Consider the following 24,081-nt stretch of genomic DNA (forward strand, 5'->3'; position numbering starts at 1 on the left):
CTTTATCCCAAAAATAGAAGTTTAGTATGCAATATATATATTTTTTTCATGTGATTTGCTTAAGAAATGCATTATTAAACATCAAAAAATAAAAGCCCCATTCACCTATATACGGATGCCTCCAGCACACCTAGGAGACACCTAAGTTGTGTCCACCTAGCTGAAGCCTATCTAGCGCCCAACTCACATTCAAAAGTAGACTTGCTTTTACAAGTAGTCCTCTTTGCACCAAAAAATAGAGGATATAGTATGCAATATATATATATACACATACATATATATACACACTTTTTTTCCCATGTACTTTGAGAAACCTAGAGGCCAAAAGAGGAACTGGACAAGTGTTGCAGGTACATGTTTGATATTTATCTAGATAAATGACTGCTTGTAAATCAAGAGGATATAAGCTTGGCTTTGGAATTGACAGGTGGTTTACTATCTGAGTGTGTGTGGTACAATGGTTAGAGCTACAGTCTTAGCACCTCAACGTTGTTGGTTCAAATCCCCCACTGCTCCTTGTGACGTTGGGCAACCGAACAAAAGAGAAATATGATAAAGGAGTCAAATGTAAATACCACATGGGATATAAGTGGTTTATAAATAATTAAAAGATAAATAAATTAAACATTATAGTGGTGCCAGCCTTTCACTGCATACAGTTTAATGTAAAAAACCAGCATAAAATTGCCATTCTAATGACATCATAACGCTATACCATTATAGGCATTAATAGGATGTCTATGTAATGCCTAAAAGGCAATTCTGTATAGGATGTCTAATACTATAGACACACTTAGATTTGCTCAGCACTGCTGAGCGCAATTCTCTACAGTGCATCTATGCATTATAGAATCGTGCTCAGCATTCTACTGCTGGACGTCTAAACAATGCCTACATTTTAGATGTCCTTTAAAGAATCTGGCCCTATAACTCTAATGAAATGCAACAAGAAGGCAAATTGTGGCTGCAAAGCAAGGTGGCCTATGTTAGAAGAACGCTTACTTAAATTTGTAGTAAAACAGGGTACAGGGATGTGGAGTGTCTACTGTACAGGTGCAGCTAAAAGCTATAGTCATTGCCAAATAAATTAGAACATTTCAAGGGCAGCACTGCATGGTGCCATCTTTTCATGGTGAGGAATAAATTAAGCATCCAGGCAAGAACAATTGTGTGACAGCAGCTACCAGCAGATTATTTGGAGAAAATTGAGAAATTTAGGAAATTTTTAAGCAAAGAAATTAAAAAATGTGCAGCAACACTGAACTTCATCCTTAACACAGATGAGGTGCCATTAACATTCAACATACTATTAAAAACTGTCACTCAAAAAGGAGAAATTGCCATTACCATTAAAACCACAGGGCATAAGAAGTCCCATTTCACTATAACATTGGCCTGTTGTGCTAATGGCAAGAAGTTGCCACCAATGATTATATTTAAACGAAAGACAATGCCATGTGATACTTTCCCACTGAATATTGTGATCGGTGTGAATGAAAAAGGATGGATGAATGTATGATGACTACCTGGCTGGGGCACTGCTTTTGTAAACAGCCTGGTTTGGGGGGGGAGTTAAGAGAAGAAAGCCCTGTTGATCTTAGACAGCACAAGAGCGCACATAACAAAAAATATAAAACAAAAAATTAAAGCTGTGAACACGGTATTAATTATCATAAATGGTGGTATGACCAAAATGCTGAAGCCAATAGATATCACAGAGATTGTCTGGCAAAGTTACACGAGAAAATGGAGTAGATTCTGCGCCGTTCACGGAGGAGGGTGTTTATGAGCAACTTGAAAAACTGAAGGTGGACAAAGCGATGGGACCAGACGGGATCCATCCCAGGATACTAAGGGAGCTCAGAGAGGTTCTGGCGAGTCCTATTAAAGACTTGTTCAACAAATCTCTGGAGATGGGAGTGATTCCTGTGGATTGGAGGAGAGCGGATGTTGTCCCTATTCATAAAAGTGGTCACAGGGATGAAGCAGGAAACTACAGGCCGGTGAGCCTCACTTCAGTTGTTGGAAAAATAATGGAAGTGTTGCTGAAAGAAAGGATAGTGTGCTTCCTTGAATCTAATGGTTTACAGGATCCAAGGCAACATGGCTTTACAAAAGGTAAATCGTGTCAAACGAACCTGATTGAATTTTTTGATTGGGTGACCAGAGAGCTCGAGGACATATGCTAGATGTAATTTACTTGGATTTCAGCAAAGCCTTTGATACAGTTCCTCATAGGAGGCTGTTGAACAAACTTGAAGGGCTGAAGTTAGGACCCAAAGTGGTGAACTGGGTCAGAAACTGGCTGTCGGACAGACGCCAGAGGGTGGTGGTTAATGGAAGTCGCTCGAAGGAAGGAAAGGTGACTAGTGGAGTCCCTCAGGGTTCGGTGCTGGGGCCAATCCTGTTCAATATGTTTGTGAGTGACATTGCTGAAGGGTTAGAAGGAAAAGTGTGCCTTTTTGCAGATGATACCAAGATTTGTAACAGAGTAGACACCGAAGAGGGAGTGGAAAATATGAAAAAGGATCTGCAAAAGTTAGAGGAATGGTCTAATGCCTGGCAACTAAAATTCAATGCAAAGAAATGCAGAGTAATGCATTTGGGGATTAATAATAGGAAGGAACCGTATATGCTGGGAGGAGAGAAGCTGATATGCACGGACAGGGAGAGGGACCTTGGGGTTATAGTGTCCGAAGATCTAAAGGCGAAAAAACAGTGTGACAAGGCAGTGGTTGCTGCCAGAAGGATGCTGGGCTGTATAAAGAGAGGCGTAGTCAGTAGAAGGAAGAAGGTGTTGATGCCCCTGTACAGGTCATTGGTGAGGCCCCACTTGGAGTATTGTGTTCAGTTTTGGAGACCGTATCTGGCGAAAGACGTAAGAAGACTTGAGGCGGTCCAGAGGAGGGCGACGAAAATGATAGGAGGCTTGCGCCAGAAGACGTATGAGGAGAGACTGGAAGCCCTGAATATGTATACCCTAGAGGAAAGGAGAGACAGGGGAGATATGATTCAGACGTTCAAATACTTGAAGGGTATTAACGTAGAACAAAATCTTTTCCAGAGAAAGGAAAATGGTAAAACCAGAGGTCATAATTTGAGGTTGAGGGGTGGTAGATTCAGGGGCAATGTTAGGAGATTCTACTTTACGGAGAGGGTGGTGGATGCCTGGAATGCGCTCCCGAGAGAGGTGGTGGAGAGTAAAACTGTGACTGAGTTCAAAGAAGCATGGGATGAACACAGAATCAGAAAATAATATTAAATATTGAACTAGGCCAGTTACTGGGCAGACTTGCACGGTCTGTGTCTGTGTATGGCCGTTTGGTGGAGGATGGGCAGGGGAGGGCTTCAATGGCTGGGAGGGTGTAGATGGGCTGGAGTAAGTCTTAACAGAGATTTCGGCAGTTGGAACCCAAGCACAGTACCGGGTAAAGCTTTGGATTCTTGCCCAGAAATAGCTAAGAAGAAAAAATTAAAAAAAAAAAAATTTTTAATTGAATCAGGTTGGGCAGACTGGATGGACCATTTGGGTCTTTATCTGCCGTCATCTACTATGTTACTATGTAAGTTTAAAATATGTGTTGCATTATCTATGGGAGAACTGGATGTCCAATGGCAAACATAGCTTTATAGCTATAGGCCGCACCATGCCACATTTGCGGAAGTGGCTCAGTGTGTGGTAACAGCATGGAATGGCGTAAGTGAGAAGATAAAATCTAGCTTTAAAAAGGCAAAAATAATAGAGAGGATAACAATGAAGATGATGATGATGACAATGAAGATAAAGAAGAATACATAAGAACATAAGAAGTGCCATCTCCGGAACAGACCCTAGGTCCATCAAGTCCAGCGATCCGCACACACGGAGGCCCCGCCAGGTGTACCCTGGCATAGTATTAGACCCCATATCACTCTAAGCTTCTCATAAAAGATGCACATCTAGCTTACCCTTACCTATGTCACCTTAAGCCACTCATAAGGAGATGTACATCTCAACTTACCCTTAAACCCTAGAATGGTGGATTCCGCAATTACCTCTTCTGGGAGAGCATTCCAGGTTTCTACCACTCGTTGCGTGAAGCAGAATTTCCTGATATTTGTCCTGAACCTGTCCCCCCTTAGCTTTAGTCCATGTCCTCTTGTCTTTGTCACATTGGACATTGTAAATAGTTTTTTATCCTGCTCTATTTGGTCGATTCCTTTCAGTATTTTGAAGTCTCGATCATATCCCCTCGCAGTCTCCTCTTCTCAAGGGAGAACAATCCCAGTCTCTTAAGTCGTTCCTCATATTCCAAGTTCTCCATGCCCTTTATTAGCTTTGTTGCTCGTCTCTGCACCTTCTCGAGTACTTTTAAATCTTTCTTTAGGTATGGAGACCAATGCTGGATGCAGTATTCCAAGTGTGGTCTGACTATCGCTCTATAAAGCGGTAGTATTACTTTCTCCAATCTACTCGTGATTTCCTTCTTTATCATACCAGTACCTGTACCTCCAGAAATTTCTGATTTCTTTCACAGTCATACCAAGAATGAGAGCTTTGAAGGATTTTGAGAAAATGATGATGATTAATATAATATTTACTTGTACGGTAAATTTCTATGACAGAACTGTTTTATATATTCCAGTTTTCATTCACTTAATTTACCTGTAAGCTGCCTCTAAAATATAATCTAATTTCTATAGCAGAATTGTTGATGTTGAATAAAATAAAAATACTGATATGGTAGATTTGTATAATTGTTTTACCAATTAATATTTTAGGTTTTTTTACATGTATTCTTACTGACTTCCTGTATTTATGTTATGTCTCAAGTAGCAAAATTCTGATGATATTCAGTGGGGTTCAAAATGCCAGCACCCTTTGTTTTGCCAGGTCTTATATTAAGAAGTAACTTATGTGTCAACTTTACCGAGATTTTCTACTGTTTTTGGTCCTTGCAACCTATACAAATATGTGACTTATAACCTGGAAATTATAGAAGTTCTATTTGATTTTCTTCTTAAAGGCACCATGCAGCCTTAGAATGTTCAGTATTTCTCTGTCTCTAGTGGATGATGATGAGCAGACTGTGCAGCTTCTGGACTGGTTACTGAGGGAGCTCTTGACCCAGTTGGAGAACTAGGCGTCAGTTGAGAAGAGGAGAAGCTCACTTCAGTTTTTAAGCTCTATTAAAAAAAAAAAGATCTGGAGCAGAAATGATTTACAAAGGGATCTGAGTTCTTCTCCACCCTTTCTCTGTTTCCCCACTACTTTCTTTTCTCTTAAAGAGGATTAAATAATTGGATGGGGAGTTGTTTCTTCACTTCCAGAACATTAGAAGAACTTCAAACTATGTAATGTTAGTTCCAAACTACAATACCAGTTAGTGAAAATAGGTGAACGTATGCATCTGCATTGCAGGAAGGGGAGCTTTCCTCTTTTATTGATATTTTTGAGGGAGCTTGTGCGGGAGGCAGAATGTTTGGGTGGCAGCAGAACTTATTTCAGAGTAACTAGGCCAATTCACCAGCCTTTTCTGCCAGCTAATCCCACACCTGAGGTAATTTTCAAAGTGCAATACTGGATACAGGATTTAGTGGAAGGGGATAACTCAGTTCCCCTCCCCTTCTCTCTAGTTTATTTGTTTATTTTTCTTTAGGCGAGCAGAATCCAGGTGAGTGGGATCAATCTGAGAAGATTTAGCCATATTAACCCAGACAAAAGCAAAGCTGGAGAGGTTCCCCTATAGGGATTATCCCTGCTCTACCTTTTGGAGCCTTCAGGCCTACAAACTTAGGCCAAGAACCATCTTTTCTCTCCTGGTGCATTATGGATGTGTTTACAAGATCTGTGTGTGCACAGCCAAGAACATTTACCAGCACTGGGCCTCTGTTGCCGTGAGAACATGTGGAGGAGAGACAGTTTTGCATACATTGCTCTGAACTGTGTCTTGTGCTCTTATGATCTTGGCATTTTTTACTGTCTGGCCAGTCCCTTCTACAAGAACTCTATTCATTATTCTTCTTTGTGACCAAAAAAGCTCCTGCTGGATAGGTTCTGATGGGTCACCTGTGCATGACAAAGAGACAGCCTGCGCAAACTTGACTTAGTCAAGTTTGGATTTGGAAGAGTCTGATCTACACTTGTGAAGTTCTTTTGTGCAGACAGGAGAAATAAAATATATAAGAGAATATCTTCTGGGTGTTGTGCCTACCCTCTACTGAGGGAAAGAGACTGTTGGTGTTCTGCAGAGAACATTTGTGTTTGTCACTAATGAACTTTATCTCTGAATTACAACCTGTACCTTGAAAGATCTGCAGCTGAACTGTCATGGAAGACCTTGTGTCTGGGCTGAGCTGTGATTCTGTCTTCTTCCCTGCTGGAACACTGGAGTTCGCTGACAGGCTTGTAGCTCTGAGGAGGAATTCTGTCTACCATCTGTTGCTGATAAGAAACTGGACTATATGGTGAGATTTGGATATTTCCCTTCAATTCACTGGGTTAGACAGGATTTATCTTTTGCTAGCTAGGGATGTTATACGGGACCCTTGGTAATTAGCCGGAAGAGGTTGTGGAGGAAACCACCATTCAAGGATTTAAGGGCAAGTTGGATGCACATCTTCTTGAAAGCCACATTGAGGGATACGAATAACTAAGGTATTCGCCAGGGTAGGCCTGGCTGGGCCTCCACATGTGCGGATTGCCGGACTAGATGGACCCAAGGTCTGATCCGGTGCAGGCATTTCTTATGTTTCTTATGTAGTTTGTTTACTTAAGGATATATTGTGTGATAGTCATATTTTCTGATTACTAATTTAGTGATTGTATGATAATATATATATATATATATATATTTATCCCTGATCATTATTTTATTGTTTATTGCTGCTTGCCAAATATTTCAATCTATTTCCATAATAATTTTCAGATATTCTCTGGTTTCATACTTTCCAATAATATTGCAAAAGAATGAATCATGGGACACTGTGTTAGGTATTGTTTTCCCTCTAGACTCCAGTGCAGTGTAATTGCTTATTTGTAAATGCCTGATAGTTTTATTATACCCAATTACTCCTACACCCCAGCAGCAGCCTTGTGGTACTTCAATAGTATCAGAAAACTGCCATGAGAGGTTGTAGCAACCATTTTAGAAAGGCAGACAGTAAGGGTGGAAGTGTAGGGTCATGAAATGGTTAACAGTTGTTTAAAATATTGCTCTGGCCTACATAGCTGAAAACAGTGTACAATCTACTGACCTCATCTGCCTAAAATGTATGTCCCTATCTTACCACATTGTAAGCTAAATAGATAAGAGTTTGAGCCATGATGTACCCTACCCTCCTGTACATGTAATATTTAGAACTGTAAGATTTAGATAAGCAGAGAAATGAGCTAGTTTCCTATAGGACTATAAGTTGTATCCCTGAACCTATCATAAGTGCTGGCTTAGGACCAATAATAATTGTAGAAAAGTTATAGAAGTAACAAATGAAAATTGTAGTTTTTGCATATATTAGTTTGTGTATGCTTAGTGAAAAGGGCATAAAAGTCCATGCATTTCCTGATTCTAACACTCTAGTGCAGGCTGTTAACTGCACTAGAGTCCAGCATGCTGTAATAAACCTCTTGTACTTTCTTCACGCCTCTGACTTTGTGTGTCCAAGTGACCTTTCAGAAGTAGGTATTGTTTCACAAACATTGCCCCTCCTGGACCATCAGGGATTGACAGTAAGCCTGGAGACACCTATCCTGCATGTTGGATGGGGTGGGGGAGAAGATCTAGAATTGTATGACAAGGATGGAGACCGGGGGTGGGGGGGATCTGCAGATTTTTCTTATGCAGATCCTGGCCAATATTCATTTAGGCTCCGCATAACTGTCTTGTGCATAAGCTCCTATGGTCAGTACTGGGACAGTTAGTCACGGATATTCAGTGCTGGTGCCCGTACATGGCCTGGCACTGAATATCCAAGGCTAATTTAGCTGGCATTTACATTACATTACATTAGCGACTTCTATTCCGCTTATACCTTGCAGTTCTAGGTAGATTACAGAAGAAGATAACTGGACATTTCCAAGAAAGTTACAGGAAATGGTGCTAATTACATGGTTGAGAGATTGCTTGGTAAATTACAGGATTGGGAGCAATAAGGAGAAGTTTTAGTTTTTCTTGATAAATTTTCTGAATAACAGGGTTTTGATTTCCCTTCGGAAAATTTTGTAGTCAGACGTAGTTGTCAGTATGTTTGAGAGGTGGTAGTCTATTTTCGCTGCTTGCATTGCTAGTAGGCTGTCGTACATCTTCTTGTGCTGTGTTCCTTTGATTGGGGGATGAATAAATGGGATATGAGTTCTCCAAGGTCTGGTTGTTTTGTTTCGGTTTAAGCGATCGGTTAGGTAGGAGGGGGCAGTGCCGTTCATTACTTTGAATAATGTACAGTATAATTTGAACAATATTTTCACTTGAGTGGAGAGCCAGTATGAGTCTAGGTATGCGGTAGTGATGTGGTCTTATTTGCTTAATGAGTAGATCAGTCTGAGGGCTGTGTTTTATACTGTCTGCAGTTGTTTTGTCATACTTGCAGGGCATGGTAGGTAATGTTGCAGTAGTCCAAAAGTCCCAGGACTAGGGATTGAACTATGAGATGGTATTGCTCCCTGTCTAAGAATTTTCTTAGTTGTCGCAGGTTTGCGCATGAGTCCAAATGCTTTCTGGATGGTCTTGCTGATTTGAAGTTGCATGGTGCAGCATCTGTCTATTATTACCCCAAGGAGTTTTAGGGCAGGCTGTATTGGGTACTTGGTGCTGTTTATTTCTAATTCTGTAATGGCTGGGGTTTTGTCCTTTTCTAGTAGTAGTAGATTTAAAAAAGTACAGACTGATGCCGGCCGATTATTGACCCACTGGGTACAGCCACTGGTGCCAAGACTTGTGCAGGGCCTTGTGGCTTTGGATCTAGCATTCATGATCTGCCTCTCTTCTAGAATTCCCCAGAGCTAGGCAGCTTGAAAGAGTCCCCACTACTATTGTGCTTATCGCTTGTCCTCTAATGAATAGCAGCTATGCCAGATCGGTTCTAGGTTAGTAACAACCCAGACAGTTCTCACCAACCAGTTGCCAACTGGAATATTACCAAGTAGGTCAATTCCCACAGGACAGTTCCCACTCATTCATGATAGATAATTCCCTTCCATGACCAGACATATATCTAATAATAAACAAAACCACACATTCAACACACAAAAAAACTTATCCTAACACGAAGTCTCCCACAAACCCTAACACTCAGGAGCTGCACGTACTCAGCGTGTGAATGGAACAGTTGTGTATGTGGGAAAGGGGAGGGGTGAGGGGTTTAGGCTGTATGTGTATGAGACAGAAAAGTCACTATGAATATCTGAGAGAGGGACTAAGGCTGTGAGTGAGATGTCACTATAAGTACCTGTATCTGGGAGAGGGACTCAGGGGTGTGTGTGTGTGAGAAGAGTCATCATGAGTATTTGTGAGTGTGACTGTCAGTGAAAGAAGAGTCAAATGGGTATGTGAGGGAAGGACTCAGGATGTGTGTGTGTGAGGAGAGTCACTGAGTATCTACTCCTATCCCAGCATTAAGCCCCCTCTATTCTCCCCCACCCCTTCCCCCCAAGTTACCAGCTCTAAAAAGCCTGCTCGTACTGCCAGTGTAAGAACAATTAATGGCGACCCTGGAAGTTGACACCCCCCTCTATTCTCCCCAGCTGTTTTGTCCCCCACCCTCTCCCCCCAAGTTACCTGCTCTGAAAAGCATGCTTATATTGCCAGTGTAAAAACATCACAGGTAATACTGGGGGAGAGGGGAGAACTGTCCAGAAGGGAACTATGCAATGGTGACAAAAGCCCATGGTGGTTATAGTCCAGGTGGCAACTGGTGGATGGGAACAATCTGGGGGGAATCGTCTAGGTAGTTACTTGCCAGATACTGGTTGCCAGATCGCTGTAAGTCCTATTTTATCACCTGCAGATTATAAAGAGCTAAGTATATAATTATACCTAAACTAAACTAAACTAAATCTTGGGTTTATATACCGCATCATCTCCACAGGTGGAGCTCGACACGGTTTACATGGTTAGGGAAGCAACGGAACTCCAGTGGATTTATAGAAGTAAGTAAGAGAGAGGTTAGGTGTGATAATAATAGGGAGGGGACGGGTTACGTTTTGGAGAAGAGCCAAGTCTTCAGAAGCTTACGGAATGGTAGAAGGGGGCTCAAGTTGCGGAGAGGGGAAGGGAGACTATTCCAGAGCTGAGCGATTCTGAAGTGGAGGGAGGACCCGAGTTTACCGACGAGGGGGATACCCTTTGAGGAGGGGAAGGATAGTTTTAATTTTTGCGTGGATCTGGTGGAGAATGGATTTGAGGAATTCCAGGATAGAGGGATAAGAGGGAGTCTGAGTGGATTTGTTCGTTCCTTGCAAAGACTTGTGAGCTTTGTCCCATCTAGATCATTTGTGGCCAGATCAGTAGATAGAGGGCATTGTCTCCTCAGAAAGGAATAGTTCCTTTTTAAGAAGGTTGGGTGGTCATAAGCTTCCCCACTTCCTCAGTGCTTTTTCATACATTTGACAGCTGGAGATACAGGGCTAGATAAACAAAACATGGTCACAGTGGGACAATTTGTTGGCCGATTCTGTAATAGCGATCAATGTTCCAACAAGTTTGCATGCAAATGATTTGCATGGAGATTCACAATCCCATCTGATCGGTTACTATGAGAGCGACTTTGACACATGCCCATAGCCTGTTTGGGGAAGCCTGAATAGCTGAGCAGCAAGGAAAGCCCCAAAGCAACCTCCTGCCACTCAGTGCTTGGACCTGTACTCTTCAACATATTTATAAACAATCTGGACATAGGTACGATTAGTGAGGTGATTAAATTTGCCGATGACACAAAGTTATTCAGAGTAGTGAAGACGCAAGGGGATTGCGAAGATCTACAACATGATATAATCAGGCTCGAGGAATGGGCATTGACATGGTAGATGAGGTTCAACGTGGATAAGTGTAAAGTGATGCATGTCTGTATCAAAAATCTCAAGCATGAGTACAGGATATCCGGGGCGGTACTTGGAGAGTCCTCTCAGGAAAGGGGCTTGGGAGTTCTGATCGACAAGTCGATGAAGCCATCTACACAATGTGTTGCGGCGGCGGCGAAAAAGGCGAACAGAATGCTAAGAATGATAAAGAAGGGTATCACGAACAGATTGAGAAGGTTATCATGCCGCTGTACCGGGCCATGGTGTGCCATCACCTGGAGTTCTGCGTCCAGCATTGGTCGCCGTACATGAAGAAGGACACGGTTACTACTCAAAAGGGTCCAGAGAAGAGCGATTAAAATGGTTAGGGGGTTGGAGGAACTGCCGTACAGCGAAAGATTAGAGAAACTGGGCCTCTTCTCTCTTGAACAGAGGAGATTGAGAGGGGACATGATCGAAACATTCAAGGTACTGAAAGGGATAGACTTAGTGGATAAGGAGAGGTTGTTCACCCTCTCCAAGGCATAGAGAACAAGAGGGCACTCTCTAAAGTTGAAAGGGGGTAGATTCCGTACAAACGTAAGGAAGTTCTTCTTCACCCAGAGAGTGGTGGAAAAATGGAACGCCCTCCCGGAGGCTGTCATAGGGGAAAACACCCTCCAGGGATTCAAGACGAAGTTAGACAAGTTCCTACTGAACAAGGACGTACGTTGGTAGGGCTAGTCTCAGTTAGGGCGCTGGTCTTTGACCAAAAGGGCTACCACATGAGTGGACTGCTGGGCATGATGGACCACTGGTTTGACCCAGCAGCGGCATCTCTTATGTTCTTATGTTGTGCCACAATAATAATAATAATAATAATAAAAAGTGAGCCACATACCCCCCTCCCCGGAACCAAAATAGAGGCAGGAGGGTTGCCCACTGCTGCAAACCCCACCACCACCACAGAACTTACCTAACAGGACCCCCTGAACCAACCCCTCCTCTCCCCTATTTTACCAAGAATTGGCAGGACGGTTGCCCCCCCATCCTCCCGAACTACCCCACCCTACCCACCCCAAACCTCCCCTATACCTCTAAATTAGGATGACAGCAGGAGGAGATGCCCAGTGCCTCCTGCTCGCAGGCCCACTTCTCCAAAATGGTGGGCCTTCCCCTTCCCTGTTATAAGGAAATCCACAACAAGTAAAATGCAATGAAATAGACCATAACTATCAGAAATTAATAGTCGACAGAAGCTTTCCTCTAATATTACTGTTTTGTAATGCAGTATTGCTCCCCCAATGAATTAGTAGTACCTAGTTTATATAGAGTATTACTTAGACTCAGTCTAAGCTGCTTCCTGACTTGAAGAGATGTGGCCAAGCGTTCCATGTCTTCTTTTATCTTTATCACTTCATTATAATTCTCAATTGCTTGTCTTCTATAGGTCCTGAAAATATATATAATTTTAACACTGTAACCAGAAAGGAAGAACAAAGCAAATGGTAAGTAAACAGATCTGAAAGGTAAAACAGCAGATACTTAGCTGTAGCAGGCATATATTCTCACACGTGGGTAACAACATCCATTTAATCTGGTACGGACACTACCAAGTGTACTGTCATTTTAAATCTTACCTGAATACTATTCAGTGTATTATAAACAGCTGAGTATATGTGAAGGACAGGGACGGATTTAGATGAAAAGAGGCCCTAGGCTATTCCACTTATGAGGCCCTTTCACCTCCCATTTTTAAGTTTGTAAATTACATGAGAGATAATAAAATACATCATTACTGTGATATATATCAATATGTTAAATGAAACATGTTGTTATTGGTACTAACCTTTATAAAAAATGTGACACGGATAATAAATAGAAAAAAGTCGAGAACACTTATTTGGACATTTATTCTCAACACCATATATAGTACTTGTAACAATAACTAATCAAACATAACACACAATATTGCCCCTTCCTATGTCCATAGTGCCCCCAGTGCGTCCTTCCTCACCTCACCCCCCCTCCGATGCCCGCCTGCCTCCCATCCCCCTTCCACTGAAACACCCCCCCCCCCCCCCCATGCCAGTCTGGGCTGCCCTGTCCTGACGGATCCACGTTTTGCCTCTCTCCCCGCGGGGCTGGGCTTTGCCCAGCTGTTTCCAGACTGACGTCTTTCCCTCCCCGATCCTCCTCCCAGGGCAAGAAAAAGAAAAGGAGAAGCCGAGTCGGCGCCCCACTGCGTCCGGAGCCGGTTCCGATCCCGAAGTGTAGAATTTCTCCTTATTTTCGGTTCAGTGTTTTAGTGTTCACTGTTTTTAGAATAGTGTAATTTTAATTTTGCTAACAATTTGAATGTAGGTCCCTCTTGATCTTGAGGCCCTAGTCTGAAGCCTAGTTAGCCTATAGGAAAATCCAGCCCTGGTGGAGGAGATACAGTCTACTAGCCAAATGGAAATGATTCTCTTGATAAAAGAACTCCAAGTCCGTTAGGGTCATAACTTTCATAAGCCACAAAAAGCTGTAAGGATCCTCTATGAAGTTTAGTCTGGGCCAGGTAGTATGCAAAAGCACATTTGCAGTTAAAGGTTTTAAGAGCTGCTTCTCCAAGATGCAAATATAGTATTGGAAAGAAAACAGACAGAACTATGGACTGGTTGAGGTGGTATTCTGTGACAACTTTAGGGAAGAATTTTAGATGAGACTATTCTGTCATGGTAAAATCTTGTGTAGGAAGGATCAGACACAAGAGCTTGAAGTTCACTCACACGACATGTAGACGTAAGGGCAATGAGGAAAATTACCTTCTAAGTGAGAAGTTTGAGAGAACAAAATGTAAGCGGCTCAAAAGAGAGACTACATTAGAGTAGATAGTGCTATGTTAGGATCCCAAACAGGTGGAGGCTTGATAGAGGTGGTTTTGTGTGGAATAGGCCTTTTATGAAATAGGCTACCAAGGGATAAAGGTTGTTTTTTTTTTAATCGGAGATAGTGGAATGCACTAATAGCACTGGGATGTGGGTGAACCAAATTGGTCATTAGAGCAGAGGTAGAGAAGGTAGTCCAGTATGGATGGAAATAGACATGTGATGGGTTCTAGAGAATGTGATGCACACAAAAAGAGAATCTCATCCATTTGAAGTGGTAGCAGTGCTGAGAGGAGGGTTTTCTAGATGCTTCAATAACAGCAGGTGTTGCAGCTGAGAGGCAGAAAGCATTTACTTGTTCAATGAAAGGAACCACACTGTTTGTGCTAATGAGTGGGGGCTAGGGTGAAGAAGGGATCCCTTGTTCTGCATCAGTAGTGTTGGAAATGGTTAGAACTCCAGGGTTTCGTGGCTGAGATCTCTAGGAGGAACAGAAACCAAACCTGGCATGGCCAAAGCAGTGCCATGAGGATCATGGTACCTCAATCTTAGCAAAGTTTGAGTAGAGTTTTCCCGTTGAAAGATACTGAAAGATATGTGTAGAGGAATCTGTCCCCCAATGAATGAGGAAGGCATCCCATGCAATGCGATTGGGAGCATAGAATCTGCAGCAAAATTGTGGAAGTTTGTTATTGTGAGGGAAGTGAAGAGATCTATGTCTGGTGTCCCCCATTTGGAGAAAATCTGATATGAGACAGATGTGCTGAAAGACCATTTGTGAGGCTAAAAGAATCTGCTCAATTAGTCTGTCAAGACATTCTGCTTTCCTGCTATGTAAACTGTTCTGAGAAGTATGCGTAACGTGACCATTTATTTTTTTCATCAAAACGGGACATCTATTAATCAGTTCCCCCCCAATCCTGCCCTAGCCATGCCCCCAATTTCTTCCATTCATTTTTCATGTAAACAAAATATCTTATTTCATAATGGTAACCATAAAATTTAAAAAAACACAAAGCACCCTATATGCAGAGAAAATGTTAATTATCATTTATATTTGGGGGGTTTTCAACGATGTCACCTCAGTAACTATAGAAAAATAGACAAATATAGTGCAAAATATAGACAGCAGATATAAATTCTCAAAACTGACACATTTTAATCACTAAATTGAAAATAAAATCATTTTTCTTACCTTTGCTGTCTGGTGATTTCATAAGTCTCTGGTTGCATTTCCTTCTGACTATGCATCCTATCTTTCATTTCTTTCTGCACTCAGGCCCAACAATTGTCCCTTTCTATTCCCTCCCTCCTTCCTTCCTTTGTCCTTAGTGTCCCCAGCGCCTCCTTCCTATATCGTTAGTGCCCCTTTCTATGTCCCTAGTGCCCCCAGTGCCTTCTTCCTATGTCCTTAGTGTCCCCAGTGCCTCCTTCCTATGTCCTTAGTGTCCCCAGTGCCTCCTTCCTATGTCCTTAGTGCCCCCAGATCGAGTGTCAGTTCTCCTTTGTACCTTTTGTTCCAGGTCTCCCCCTCTCTCTCTCTCCCTCCTCTGTTATGATCTTGCCTCTCTCTGCTCTTCCTCAGGGGCTCTCCCCCTCTGTCTGCACCTCCCAAAGTCCTGCTTCTGCCTCCTGTCTTTCCCCTTTGGTCCAGGCCTTTATCTCTCTAGTCTTTCTTCTACTTACAACCCCCCCTTCTCTGCCGTTTTCTCTCCTTCCTTCATCCCTCCTTTCTATGTCCCCTCACTGCCTTCCAGCCTTTGTCCCACCCCCTCCCAAAAAGCCTGCCGGCCTACCTCCCCCAAAGCCAGCCTGCCTGCCTGCCTGCCTACCTCCCCCAAAGCCAGCCTGCCTGTCTCCCCCAAAGTCAGCCAGTCTGCCTGCCTGCCTCCCCCAGAGCCAGCCTGCCTGCCTCCCCCAGAGCCAGCCTGCCTGTTTCCCCCAAAGTCAACCAGTCTGCCTGCCTGCCTCCCCCAAAGCCTGCCTGCCTGTCTCCACCAAAACCTGCCTACCTCCTTCCCTCCCCCAGAGCCAGCCAGCCAGCCTGCCTGCCTCCTTCCCCCCCCCCCCCCCGGTAAACAAAAGCCTGCCTCCAGGCCCGATTTAAACTTCCCCCGGTCCACCGCCGCTGCTCCTCTGCTTACCTCCCTGCCACTACTCGCACCCGGAAGCCTTCTTCCCGACGTCAATTCTACGTCGGAGAGGACGTTCCGGGACAGCCAGGCAGTGATTGACTGGCTCGGAACGTCCTCTCTGATGTCAGAATTGACATTGGGAAGAAGGCTTCCGGGTGCGAGTAGTGGCAGGAAGGTAAGCAGAGGAGTAGCGGCGGTGGACCGGGGGAAGTTTAAATCGGGCCTGGAGGGAGGCTTTTGTGTTATTTTTTTGATGCAGCACGAGAGGGACAGGAAGCGATCGCCTGTCCCGTTGTCCCCGCGCACAGCTTCAGGACGCTGTCCCTGAAAATGGGACATTTTGGCATCCCGAAGCTGTGTGTGGGGACAATGGGACAGGGGATCCAAAAATGGGACTGTCCCGTTCAAAACGGGACATATGGTCACCTTAAGTATGCCGTGAGCAGTTGCCCAAATCCAAATTTCTGCTGCTTCCATGTAGAGGGGGTGAGTTCCCATGCCCCCTTGTTTGTTCAGGTAGAACATGGCAACTTGATTATCTGTATGGAAAAGAACTACCAGTTGGAGTAGATGGTCCTGCAATGTTTTGAGAGTGTTGCCTATTGCTTGCAGTTCAAGAAGATTGATATGTGGTTAGAAGTTTGTGATGGTGGGATGACTGGAAGGGAAGAACTCAAGCGAGACCATCCACCATTTGACAGTGTGTCACAGGTCCGAGGTGACTTGGATCGTAGCAGACAGATGTCCCGCTGCATGAGACCATTGGGTTGACAGGGTCCATTGTGGAACTCTTGAGGTGAAGATGTGCTAATGGATGCCATGTGACTAAGAAGGCGTAACATACGATGTGTGGAAGTGCGTCGAAAGGAGGAGACTGTTTGATACAGGTGAATGAGATAGTCCACTCTCTGCTGCAGTAGAAAAGCTCAGCTATGAATGCCAATGCCTGAAAAGGGTGCAGATGTAACTTTTGGTAGTTGACTGCAAATTCAAGCAGCTCTAGGAGATAAATTTTGGAATTGATAGCATGCTGAGCTGTTTGTGACAATGATGCCTTGATGAACCAGTCATCTAAGTAGGGAAATATGTGAAACCTTCATGTGTGAAGGGCTGCCACCATTACTACTAGGCATTTCATGAAGACACAATGGGCTGAAGCCAAAGGACAGAATGTTGTATTGGAAATGTTGAGATCCAATGCAAAAATGAAGATAATTTTTTCTGTGAGCAGGTAGGATGGATATGTGAGTGTAAGCATCTGAGATCCAGAGAGGAAAGCCAATCACCTTTTACCAGTAGAGGTAGAAGGGTTCCTATAGAGACCATGTGAAACTTCTCCTTCAACAAGTATTTGTTGAGGCCTTGGAGGTATAGAATTGATCAAAGGCCTCTGATCTTTATTGGCATCAGGAAATATTTTTGAGTAGAACCCCTGGCCTTATTCCTGCAGAGCAGCAGATTCAGTTGCGTTTAGTTGGAGAAGGGCCAAGAGTTCATGGTGAAGGTGGGTCTTCTGGAGGGAGTTGAAAAGAGACTCTTTTGGTGAGTGGTTTGGAGATTTTCTGATCCAGAGTAAGGCCAGAAGCACCCACTGATCTATTGTCATAAAATAGTTCAGCATTGATGGAAGTAGATTTATTTGCCTCCAATAGGGAGATTGGGAAGAAGCAGCAGAGAAACATTTGAATTGCTCTTTAAAAAGGAAGACTGCTGTTTGGACCAAGATTCAGGTTGTGATTTTTGTTTCCTTTGTTGCCTTGCACAGGATCACGGAGGCCTAGAAGATGAGGAAGATGGCTGACTGTAATGCCATTTGGTGTTATAGTAATATGAGTATCTGGATGAGGCAGAATATCTTCTAGAGGAGGAAGAAGATTGAGAGGTTGGTGGTTTAGATAAAATAGGAGGCATAGATGAAGAGGAAGTAGGGACCTGCCTCTGTAAGGAGCCCAACACCTGATGCTTTGGATGCAGTGTTGATGCACTCTGTGCTGATGTCGATGCCTGAGTTATAGGAGGCTGGGTGTCAGGTTCAAGTCCCCCATCATGCTCGATGCCGACGTGGTACCAAAATGTTTCTCAAAATTGAAGTTTTTGGGCTTTCAATTACCTTTTTTGTATGTAAAGACAGAGGACACAGCTAATGTCCCAATATTCAGGACCCAGACACTGGACACATCAATTATGTGGGTCGGAGCCTGAAATGATCTGATTACATCGAGAACATTTCTTAAAACCACTCGGTACCCTCATTGGCATGGAGGGGAAAACAGACAATACCAAGCCAAAAGGCTCAATGGCACAGGGAAGTTGAGTAACTAGGATGTTGAAAACAGTCTATGCTCCTGGTAGAAAAAAGGGTTCAGAGTGTCCCAAAGACCAAATAATGAAAATTTGACAAAAATAAGCTAAACTCGGTTAAAATACTGGAACACAATAAAAGCAAGGAATTATGAGGAAAACGGAGAAAAATAAGTATGGGAAGGCACAAAAAAAAGAAGGCAAAAGATTGACGCACTGAAGAGAAAACAGACACAGATTCTTACAGACACGCAATTTTTATAAATGGGTCAATGCACACTGAGCCTTTTAGAAAATATTTGCCTCTTTCTCCTCAGACAGACTGAGATGCCCTTTTTTCATTTAGAGGTCCTGTTATTAAGGTGCGATAACTGATTTAGTGCATGCCAAGTGCTAACACATTCCTATGGGCATCTTAGCATTAATAAAAAGGATCCCATAATTGCCTTATACAATGTTACCCTTATTGTGCTCAGTAAACATTTCCATATCAATATTCCAGACAGTTCCCAGATCACCACCAGAATAAAGTAAGGCCAGCCTTTTTGCTGTCAGTAGATGGTCACCGGGGTCTCTTCTGAATATTGCTGGTAAATCCCAGTTCCACTCAAACTCCTACACCCTAAACTATTCCAGTCGTATCCAGATAGAGCTGAGGTGGTCTTTCCACATTTTTACGTGCACTGACTGGATAAATGCTGCTGAAAATTAAGATTCAAGTTTAATAAGTCTAGTTATAACACCTAAAGAGAGGCCTTTCTGGGCAGTTTACAATAGTACTTTAAACTCAGAAAATATGAAAGGAAGTACAAGTGGGGATAGGAAAGAGGATGCATTTTCCAGTGCAATAGGGATCTAATCTAATCTAACATTTGGTTTTATATACAGGGTCATTCCCAAGAGGGACTCGAACCGGTTAACAAAATGTAATCACAAGAACATTGGTAAAAAATAATGGAAGATCAGTAAATGTTAACATACGATTGTCAACTAGGGAGTTCTATCAGTTATCAATAAGATATTTTGTAAACAGATTGTATGTTGAACCACAGGGTTATCCATCTGTGCTCATGAGAATACTGCAGAAGATGTCAATTGCAGCTTTTCAACTCCAAAGTGGATGGGATTGGGGTAGGAGCTGGGGAGGTAGGGAGAAAAGGCAAGAGATTGATAGGGAAGAGTCAAACGGGGAGAATGATACTTAGTGATAGCGAGACAAATATTCTGAATCTAGCCTCTTTCCCTGCGTCTTCTCCCCACTCTCTCTTCCCTATTTCCCAGCGTCTTCTCCCCTCTCTCTCTTCCCCAGTTCCCTTCAGGCTGCTTCAGCGTCTTCTCCTCTCCACCCCCCCCTGCACCCTTTGTGCAATCCAGTATCTCCCTCCCACCAGCCGTCCGTGCATCTCCCTCCCTTCCCCTTGCCTTCCCTTCGTGGCGATTTCTGCAGGCCTGTGCATTCTGTTGCAGCCGGAGCCTTGAGGTCGTGTCGCGTGTGGCGGCTAGAAGGGTCTCCTCTGATGGAACCGGAAACAGGAAGTTGCGTCAGAGGAGATCTTTCCATCGGCCACGCGTGATGCGGCTTCGGGGCTCCGGCTGCGGTGGAATGCATGGCCTTGTGGGGATCGCCACGAGGGGAGGGTGAGGGAGGGGTAGGGAGATGCTCAGATGGCTGGCAGAAGAGAGGGGGCTGCTGGCCTGCAACGTGACAAACACGCTCGAAGTGGGCTCCCACATGGCAAATGAGGTTTAACGTGGATAAGTGTAAGGTGATGCATGTCGGTAACAAAAATCTTATACACGAATACAGGATGTCCGGTACAGTACTTGGAGAGACCCTTCAGGAAAGAAACTTGGGAGTACTGGTCAACAAGTCAATGAAGCCGTCCGCGCAGTGTGCTGCTGCGGCAAAGAGATCGAACAGAATGCTGGGAATGATTAAGAAGGGGATCATGAACAGATCGGAGAAGGTTATTATGCCATTGTACCGGGCCATGGTATGCCCTCACCTGGAATACTGCGTCCAGCACTGGTCACTGTACATGAAGGAGGACACAGTACTACCCGAAAGGGTCCAGAGAAGAGTGACTAAAATGGTTAAAGAGCTGGAGGAGTTGCCGTACAGCGAACGATTAGAGAAACTGGGCCTCATCTCCCTTGAAAAGAGGAGACAGAGGGGACATGATGAAAACATTCAAGATAATGAAGGGAATAGACTTACTAGATAAAGACAGGTTGTTCACCCTCTCCAATGAGAGGGTACTCTCTAAAGTTAAAAGGGGATAGATTCCCTACAAACATAAGGAAGTTCTTCTTCACCCAGAGTGTAGTAAAAAACTGGAACGCTCTTGCGGAGGCTGTTATAGGGGAAAACACCCTCCAGGGATTCAAGGCAAAGTTAGACAAGTTCCTGCTGAATCAGAACTGGAAAGGTTATTCTCAGGGCACTGGTGTTTAACCTAAGGGCCGCCACGTGAGTGGACTGCTGGGCATGATGGACCACTGGTCTGACCCAGAAGTGGCAATTCTTATGTTATGTTCTTATGTAATTAAACTCACAAAATCAGAGTTAGATCCCTGAACTGGATCTCCTGAGGACCTCTACAGAGACATTTGCTGTCTCCTCATGGGTTCCAAGGCAACTGCACACTTACGTTTCGCTGATTCCACCGACTTGCAATTTGAGAGACCTAGAAGGGATTTTTGCCCCAACAATCAAGCTTCCTGCAACTCTAAGACCCTGGAGGGACTAGAGGGGGCTATGCCCAGTGCTCCCATCCCCTCACATACCCTGCGGCACATGGGTTGCTCCTTAGCCAGTTATACAGCACAAAACTGACATGATACAGGGGTAGAAAGAACTGGGAAATCCATAAAAATCAATTAATAGAAAAATCTAGGTGTTTTGAGGCACATAGAGGCTTTTAAATTAAAATTGGGAAATCTAAGATGGCCACCTTGGCAGCATTTTGGCACCAAAAAAGAGCCTGAGAGAGCTGAATAAGAGTTCAAATAATTCAGGAAGGGGTTTTTGGAGGTGGGATACCCTACAGGAAGTCCCAGATACCCTCGACTACCATTTTGGAATCACCTCAAAGTCTCCCATAGACAGTAATAGGCTATACTCACAGAACTGCCTGGTGCCTTGTCTGTATCAGCTCACATTGCAGCTGGACAAAGGAGAAGATTCCTGCTTCAGACAAGCATATCAGATGCTTCAGAAGCTTGTCTCTTCGGGCTGCCTTTTAGCCAGGCTCTAAGAGCTTGAAACCCTTGATCCTACTAGCTCCTCATTCATCTTCAGGGATCGATATAGCTGGCACCTGCTGCAGCCCTTTGGACCAACATGAGCCACTCAGCCTGCATGCAAGCGTCTGATAAATCAGAAGTGAGCTGAGCTCCCAGGGGAATGCACTCTGAACTGTCCTAAGTATTAATGTAGGAGGCATAGTAGCTGAAAAGCTGTAGATGATTCCTTCTGCAAAACTCATAAGTAGAGGTGAATAACCCACTGGTCAAGACGCGTGTTTCCTTTGCACTGGAAGGATTTATCTGCTGTATCATGTAGAGTATGTGAGCTGTTTATATTATGTATGTTTTATTGTACTCTGCATAAGTATATATGGACAAAAAGTTTTAAAATAAATATCTTAAAAAATGCAGTGCCTCAGCAAAGGTAAATTCAAATTAAAACATTGCTTACTCTTTAAGATTCTTCAAGTGATTTAGCAAGTCTGCCAAGTATTCTTGTACTTCTCCAACTAGGATATGAGATTGGCCATATAATCTGCATCTGGTATCTAAACAGGCTCGAAAACAAATTTTAGCCTTGGAATAGAATCCAGTGAAAAATCTAGAAATAAATTATATGAATTATAGCACAAAGTTAAGGTTCCAAAATGTACAACATCTTTTAGACTAGGAAGGCAAACACTAGTGCAATACCACAGAAAGGTAAAAGGAAGAAATAAAATAGAGGTATGTCACTTTAAAAACAATATTCCAATAGACAGAAATGGCAAATCATATCTTAATCTCAAGGGTTTTTTTTAACTATTGTGATTATTTCAGAAGAATTATTCATGGTTTAGATATTTATAAATTGGCACTTTGATGTCCTTATTACATTAACATTCAAATCCTGATTTTACAAAGCCAGGATATGAACATTAAAAATCGAAGAACATGAATCTGGTAAGGAGGCATGGTATGGGCATGTTTTGGGTAGGACTTGGGCTGAAAAAACCCTGTATATTTATTCCTATTGCAGAAGGAGGAGAAACATCCATGTGGAAAAAGTTAGATGGCAAGATAGTCCACAGGGCCCTTCAAGGAAAGAGCAGCAAGTGTTTGCATTTACACTGTGTTAACAGCAAAACACAAGGTAAGTGCAAAGCCAGTTCAATAAATGCAAGGAGCATGCCAGGTATATGCCTTGCATGTACAGCACGTGGCAAGTACAGCACCCATTCTAAATACAATATATAGAATTGAGCCCCTGGAGAGTCACCTCCTCCCCCCCAACATATTTGTTTCCCTCTACAGTCCTTTGTTGTTCCAAATCCTGCCCCCCAAACCACCAAGACTTCTGATTTCCTTCTCATGCAAACAGGTATAAATCTTCCTCCTAAATCCTCTCCCCGCAAGGTCAGGAGATATATGACTATTGTACCTGAAGCAGATTTTCTGTTCAGGGGTGGGTGGGGGGGAATCATGATATATGAGGAGGCTCGGAAGAAGGATCAAGATATATGGGAGTTGTGTTTGAAGGGGATTTGGACCTGGCAGGAATCGGGCCTCTTGGTTAAGAGCTACTATCTCTGCAAATATCTTATTCTTCGAGTGACTTAGCAAGGGGGGAGCAAATTATATGGAGAGGGGGTCATTTTTGGTGGCTCCTATGAATGTCTATGTTGCTATTTCACAACATAGACTTTTCTTTCATAGCACAAGAATGTCTACCTGCCTACTTTTTCCTGCCCATTTTTCCCCTAAAATTGACATTCCTACTGCACGTAGCTGTCCATAAATAACCATGACACCATATATTTTAGAACCAGGCTCTATGTTGGCAGATCCTGTTCTAATACTAAGGGGTCGATATATTCAAAGTGATTTGACTGGCCAGAAATGGCTCCTGGCAAGATAAATCACCTGTTCAGGACTAACCACTAATTTTCAACTGCACTTAATCACTGAAAATAACTGGTTAACGCTGAACTGAAAACTGACTATTTTGAAGGCATTCTGGGATGGAGTCAGTACTTGGCCAGTTAAGTGCCAATATTCAGCACTTAACCAATCAGGTTAACCACATAAATAATATCGCATAAAAGTCAGTCTATTTTTTGCTGGCTTTTACTAAACTGCGGTAGAGGTTGGTTTGGGGTTTTTTTTTGTTTTTTTTTACTGTGGGCTAGCGAGGTAAATGCTCAGACACTCATAGGAATTGAATGAGCGGCGGAGCTTTTACCTCATCGACCTGTACTAAAAAGCTCTGATAGTTAAATGCTGAACATCGCACTTAACTGCCTATGTGTCAGTCAGCTCTGGAAACCCAAAAATTCAATGCCAGAAATGCTGACAAGGCCTGACATTGAGTTACCTGGTTTAATGCCAGCAGCAGTCTGCAAAATGCTGATCGCTACCAACTGAGTATCAGCTGATTTCCGATATGAATTTCCTTTCTAAAATGCCACTCCACCTCAAATCTTTAGATGCGCCAAAAGATATTGCTCTCATCACTCATGGCATGGTTTGTTTGTTTTTTGGGTTTTTTTTTACATTTACTTTCCCAGTTCCTTTT

At 43.3% G+C, this 24,081-nt stretch overlaps 1 protein-coding gene across 2 annotated transcripts in view; it reads right to left on the reverse strand.

Annotated features, from left to right (window-relative positions):
• Positions 1 to 24,081, reverse strand: part of LOC117363650 (putative tetratricopeptide repeat protein 41) — a 201,004-nt gene that overhangs the window by 8,278 nt on the left and 168,645 nt on the right. Inside the window, exons 13-14 of one of the 2 annotated variants that reach the window (XM_033951744.1) lie at positions 21,979 to 22,128; positions 12,292 to 12,425 (exon numbers count right to left, since the gene is read on the reverse strand). In XM_033951744.1, coding sequence (XP_033807635.1) covers positions 12,292 to 12,425; positions 21,979 to 22,128 — 284 coding nt within the window. Of the gene's footprint in view, positions 1 to 12,291; positions 12,450 to 21,978; positions 22,129 to 24,081 lie in introns of both variants that reach the window. The other variant, XM_033951743.1, reaches the window with a different exon arrangement.

This window comes from Geotrypetes seraphini, chromosome 7 (assembly GCF_902459505.1).
Source record: "Geotrypetes seraphini chromosome 7, aGeoSer1.1, whole genome shotgun sequence".
Taxonomy (NCBI): domain Eukaryota; kingdom Metazoa; phylum Chordata; class Amphibia; order Gymnophiona; family Dermophiidae; genus Geotrypetes; species Geotrypetes seraphini.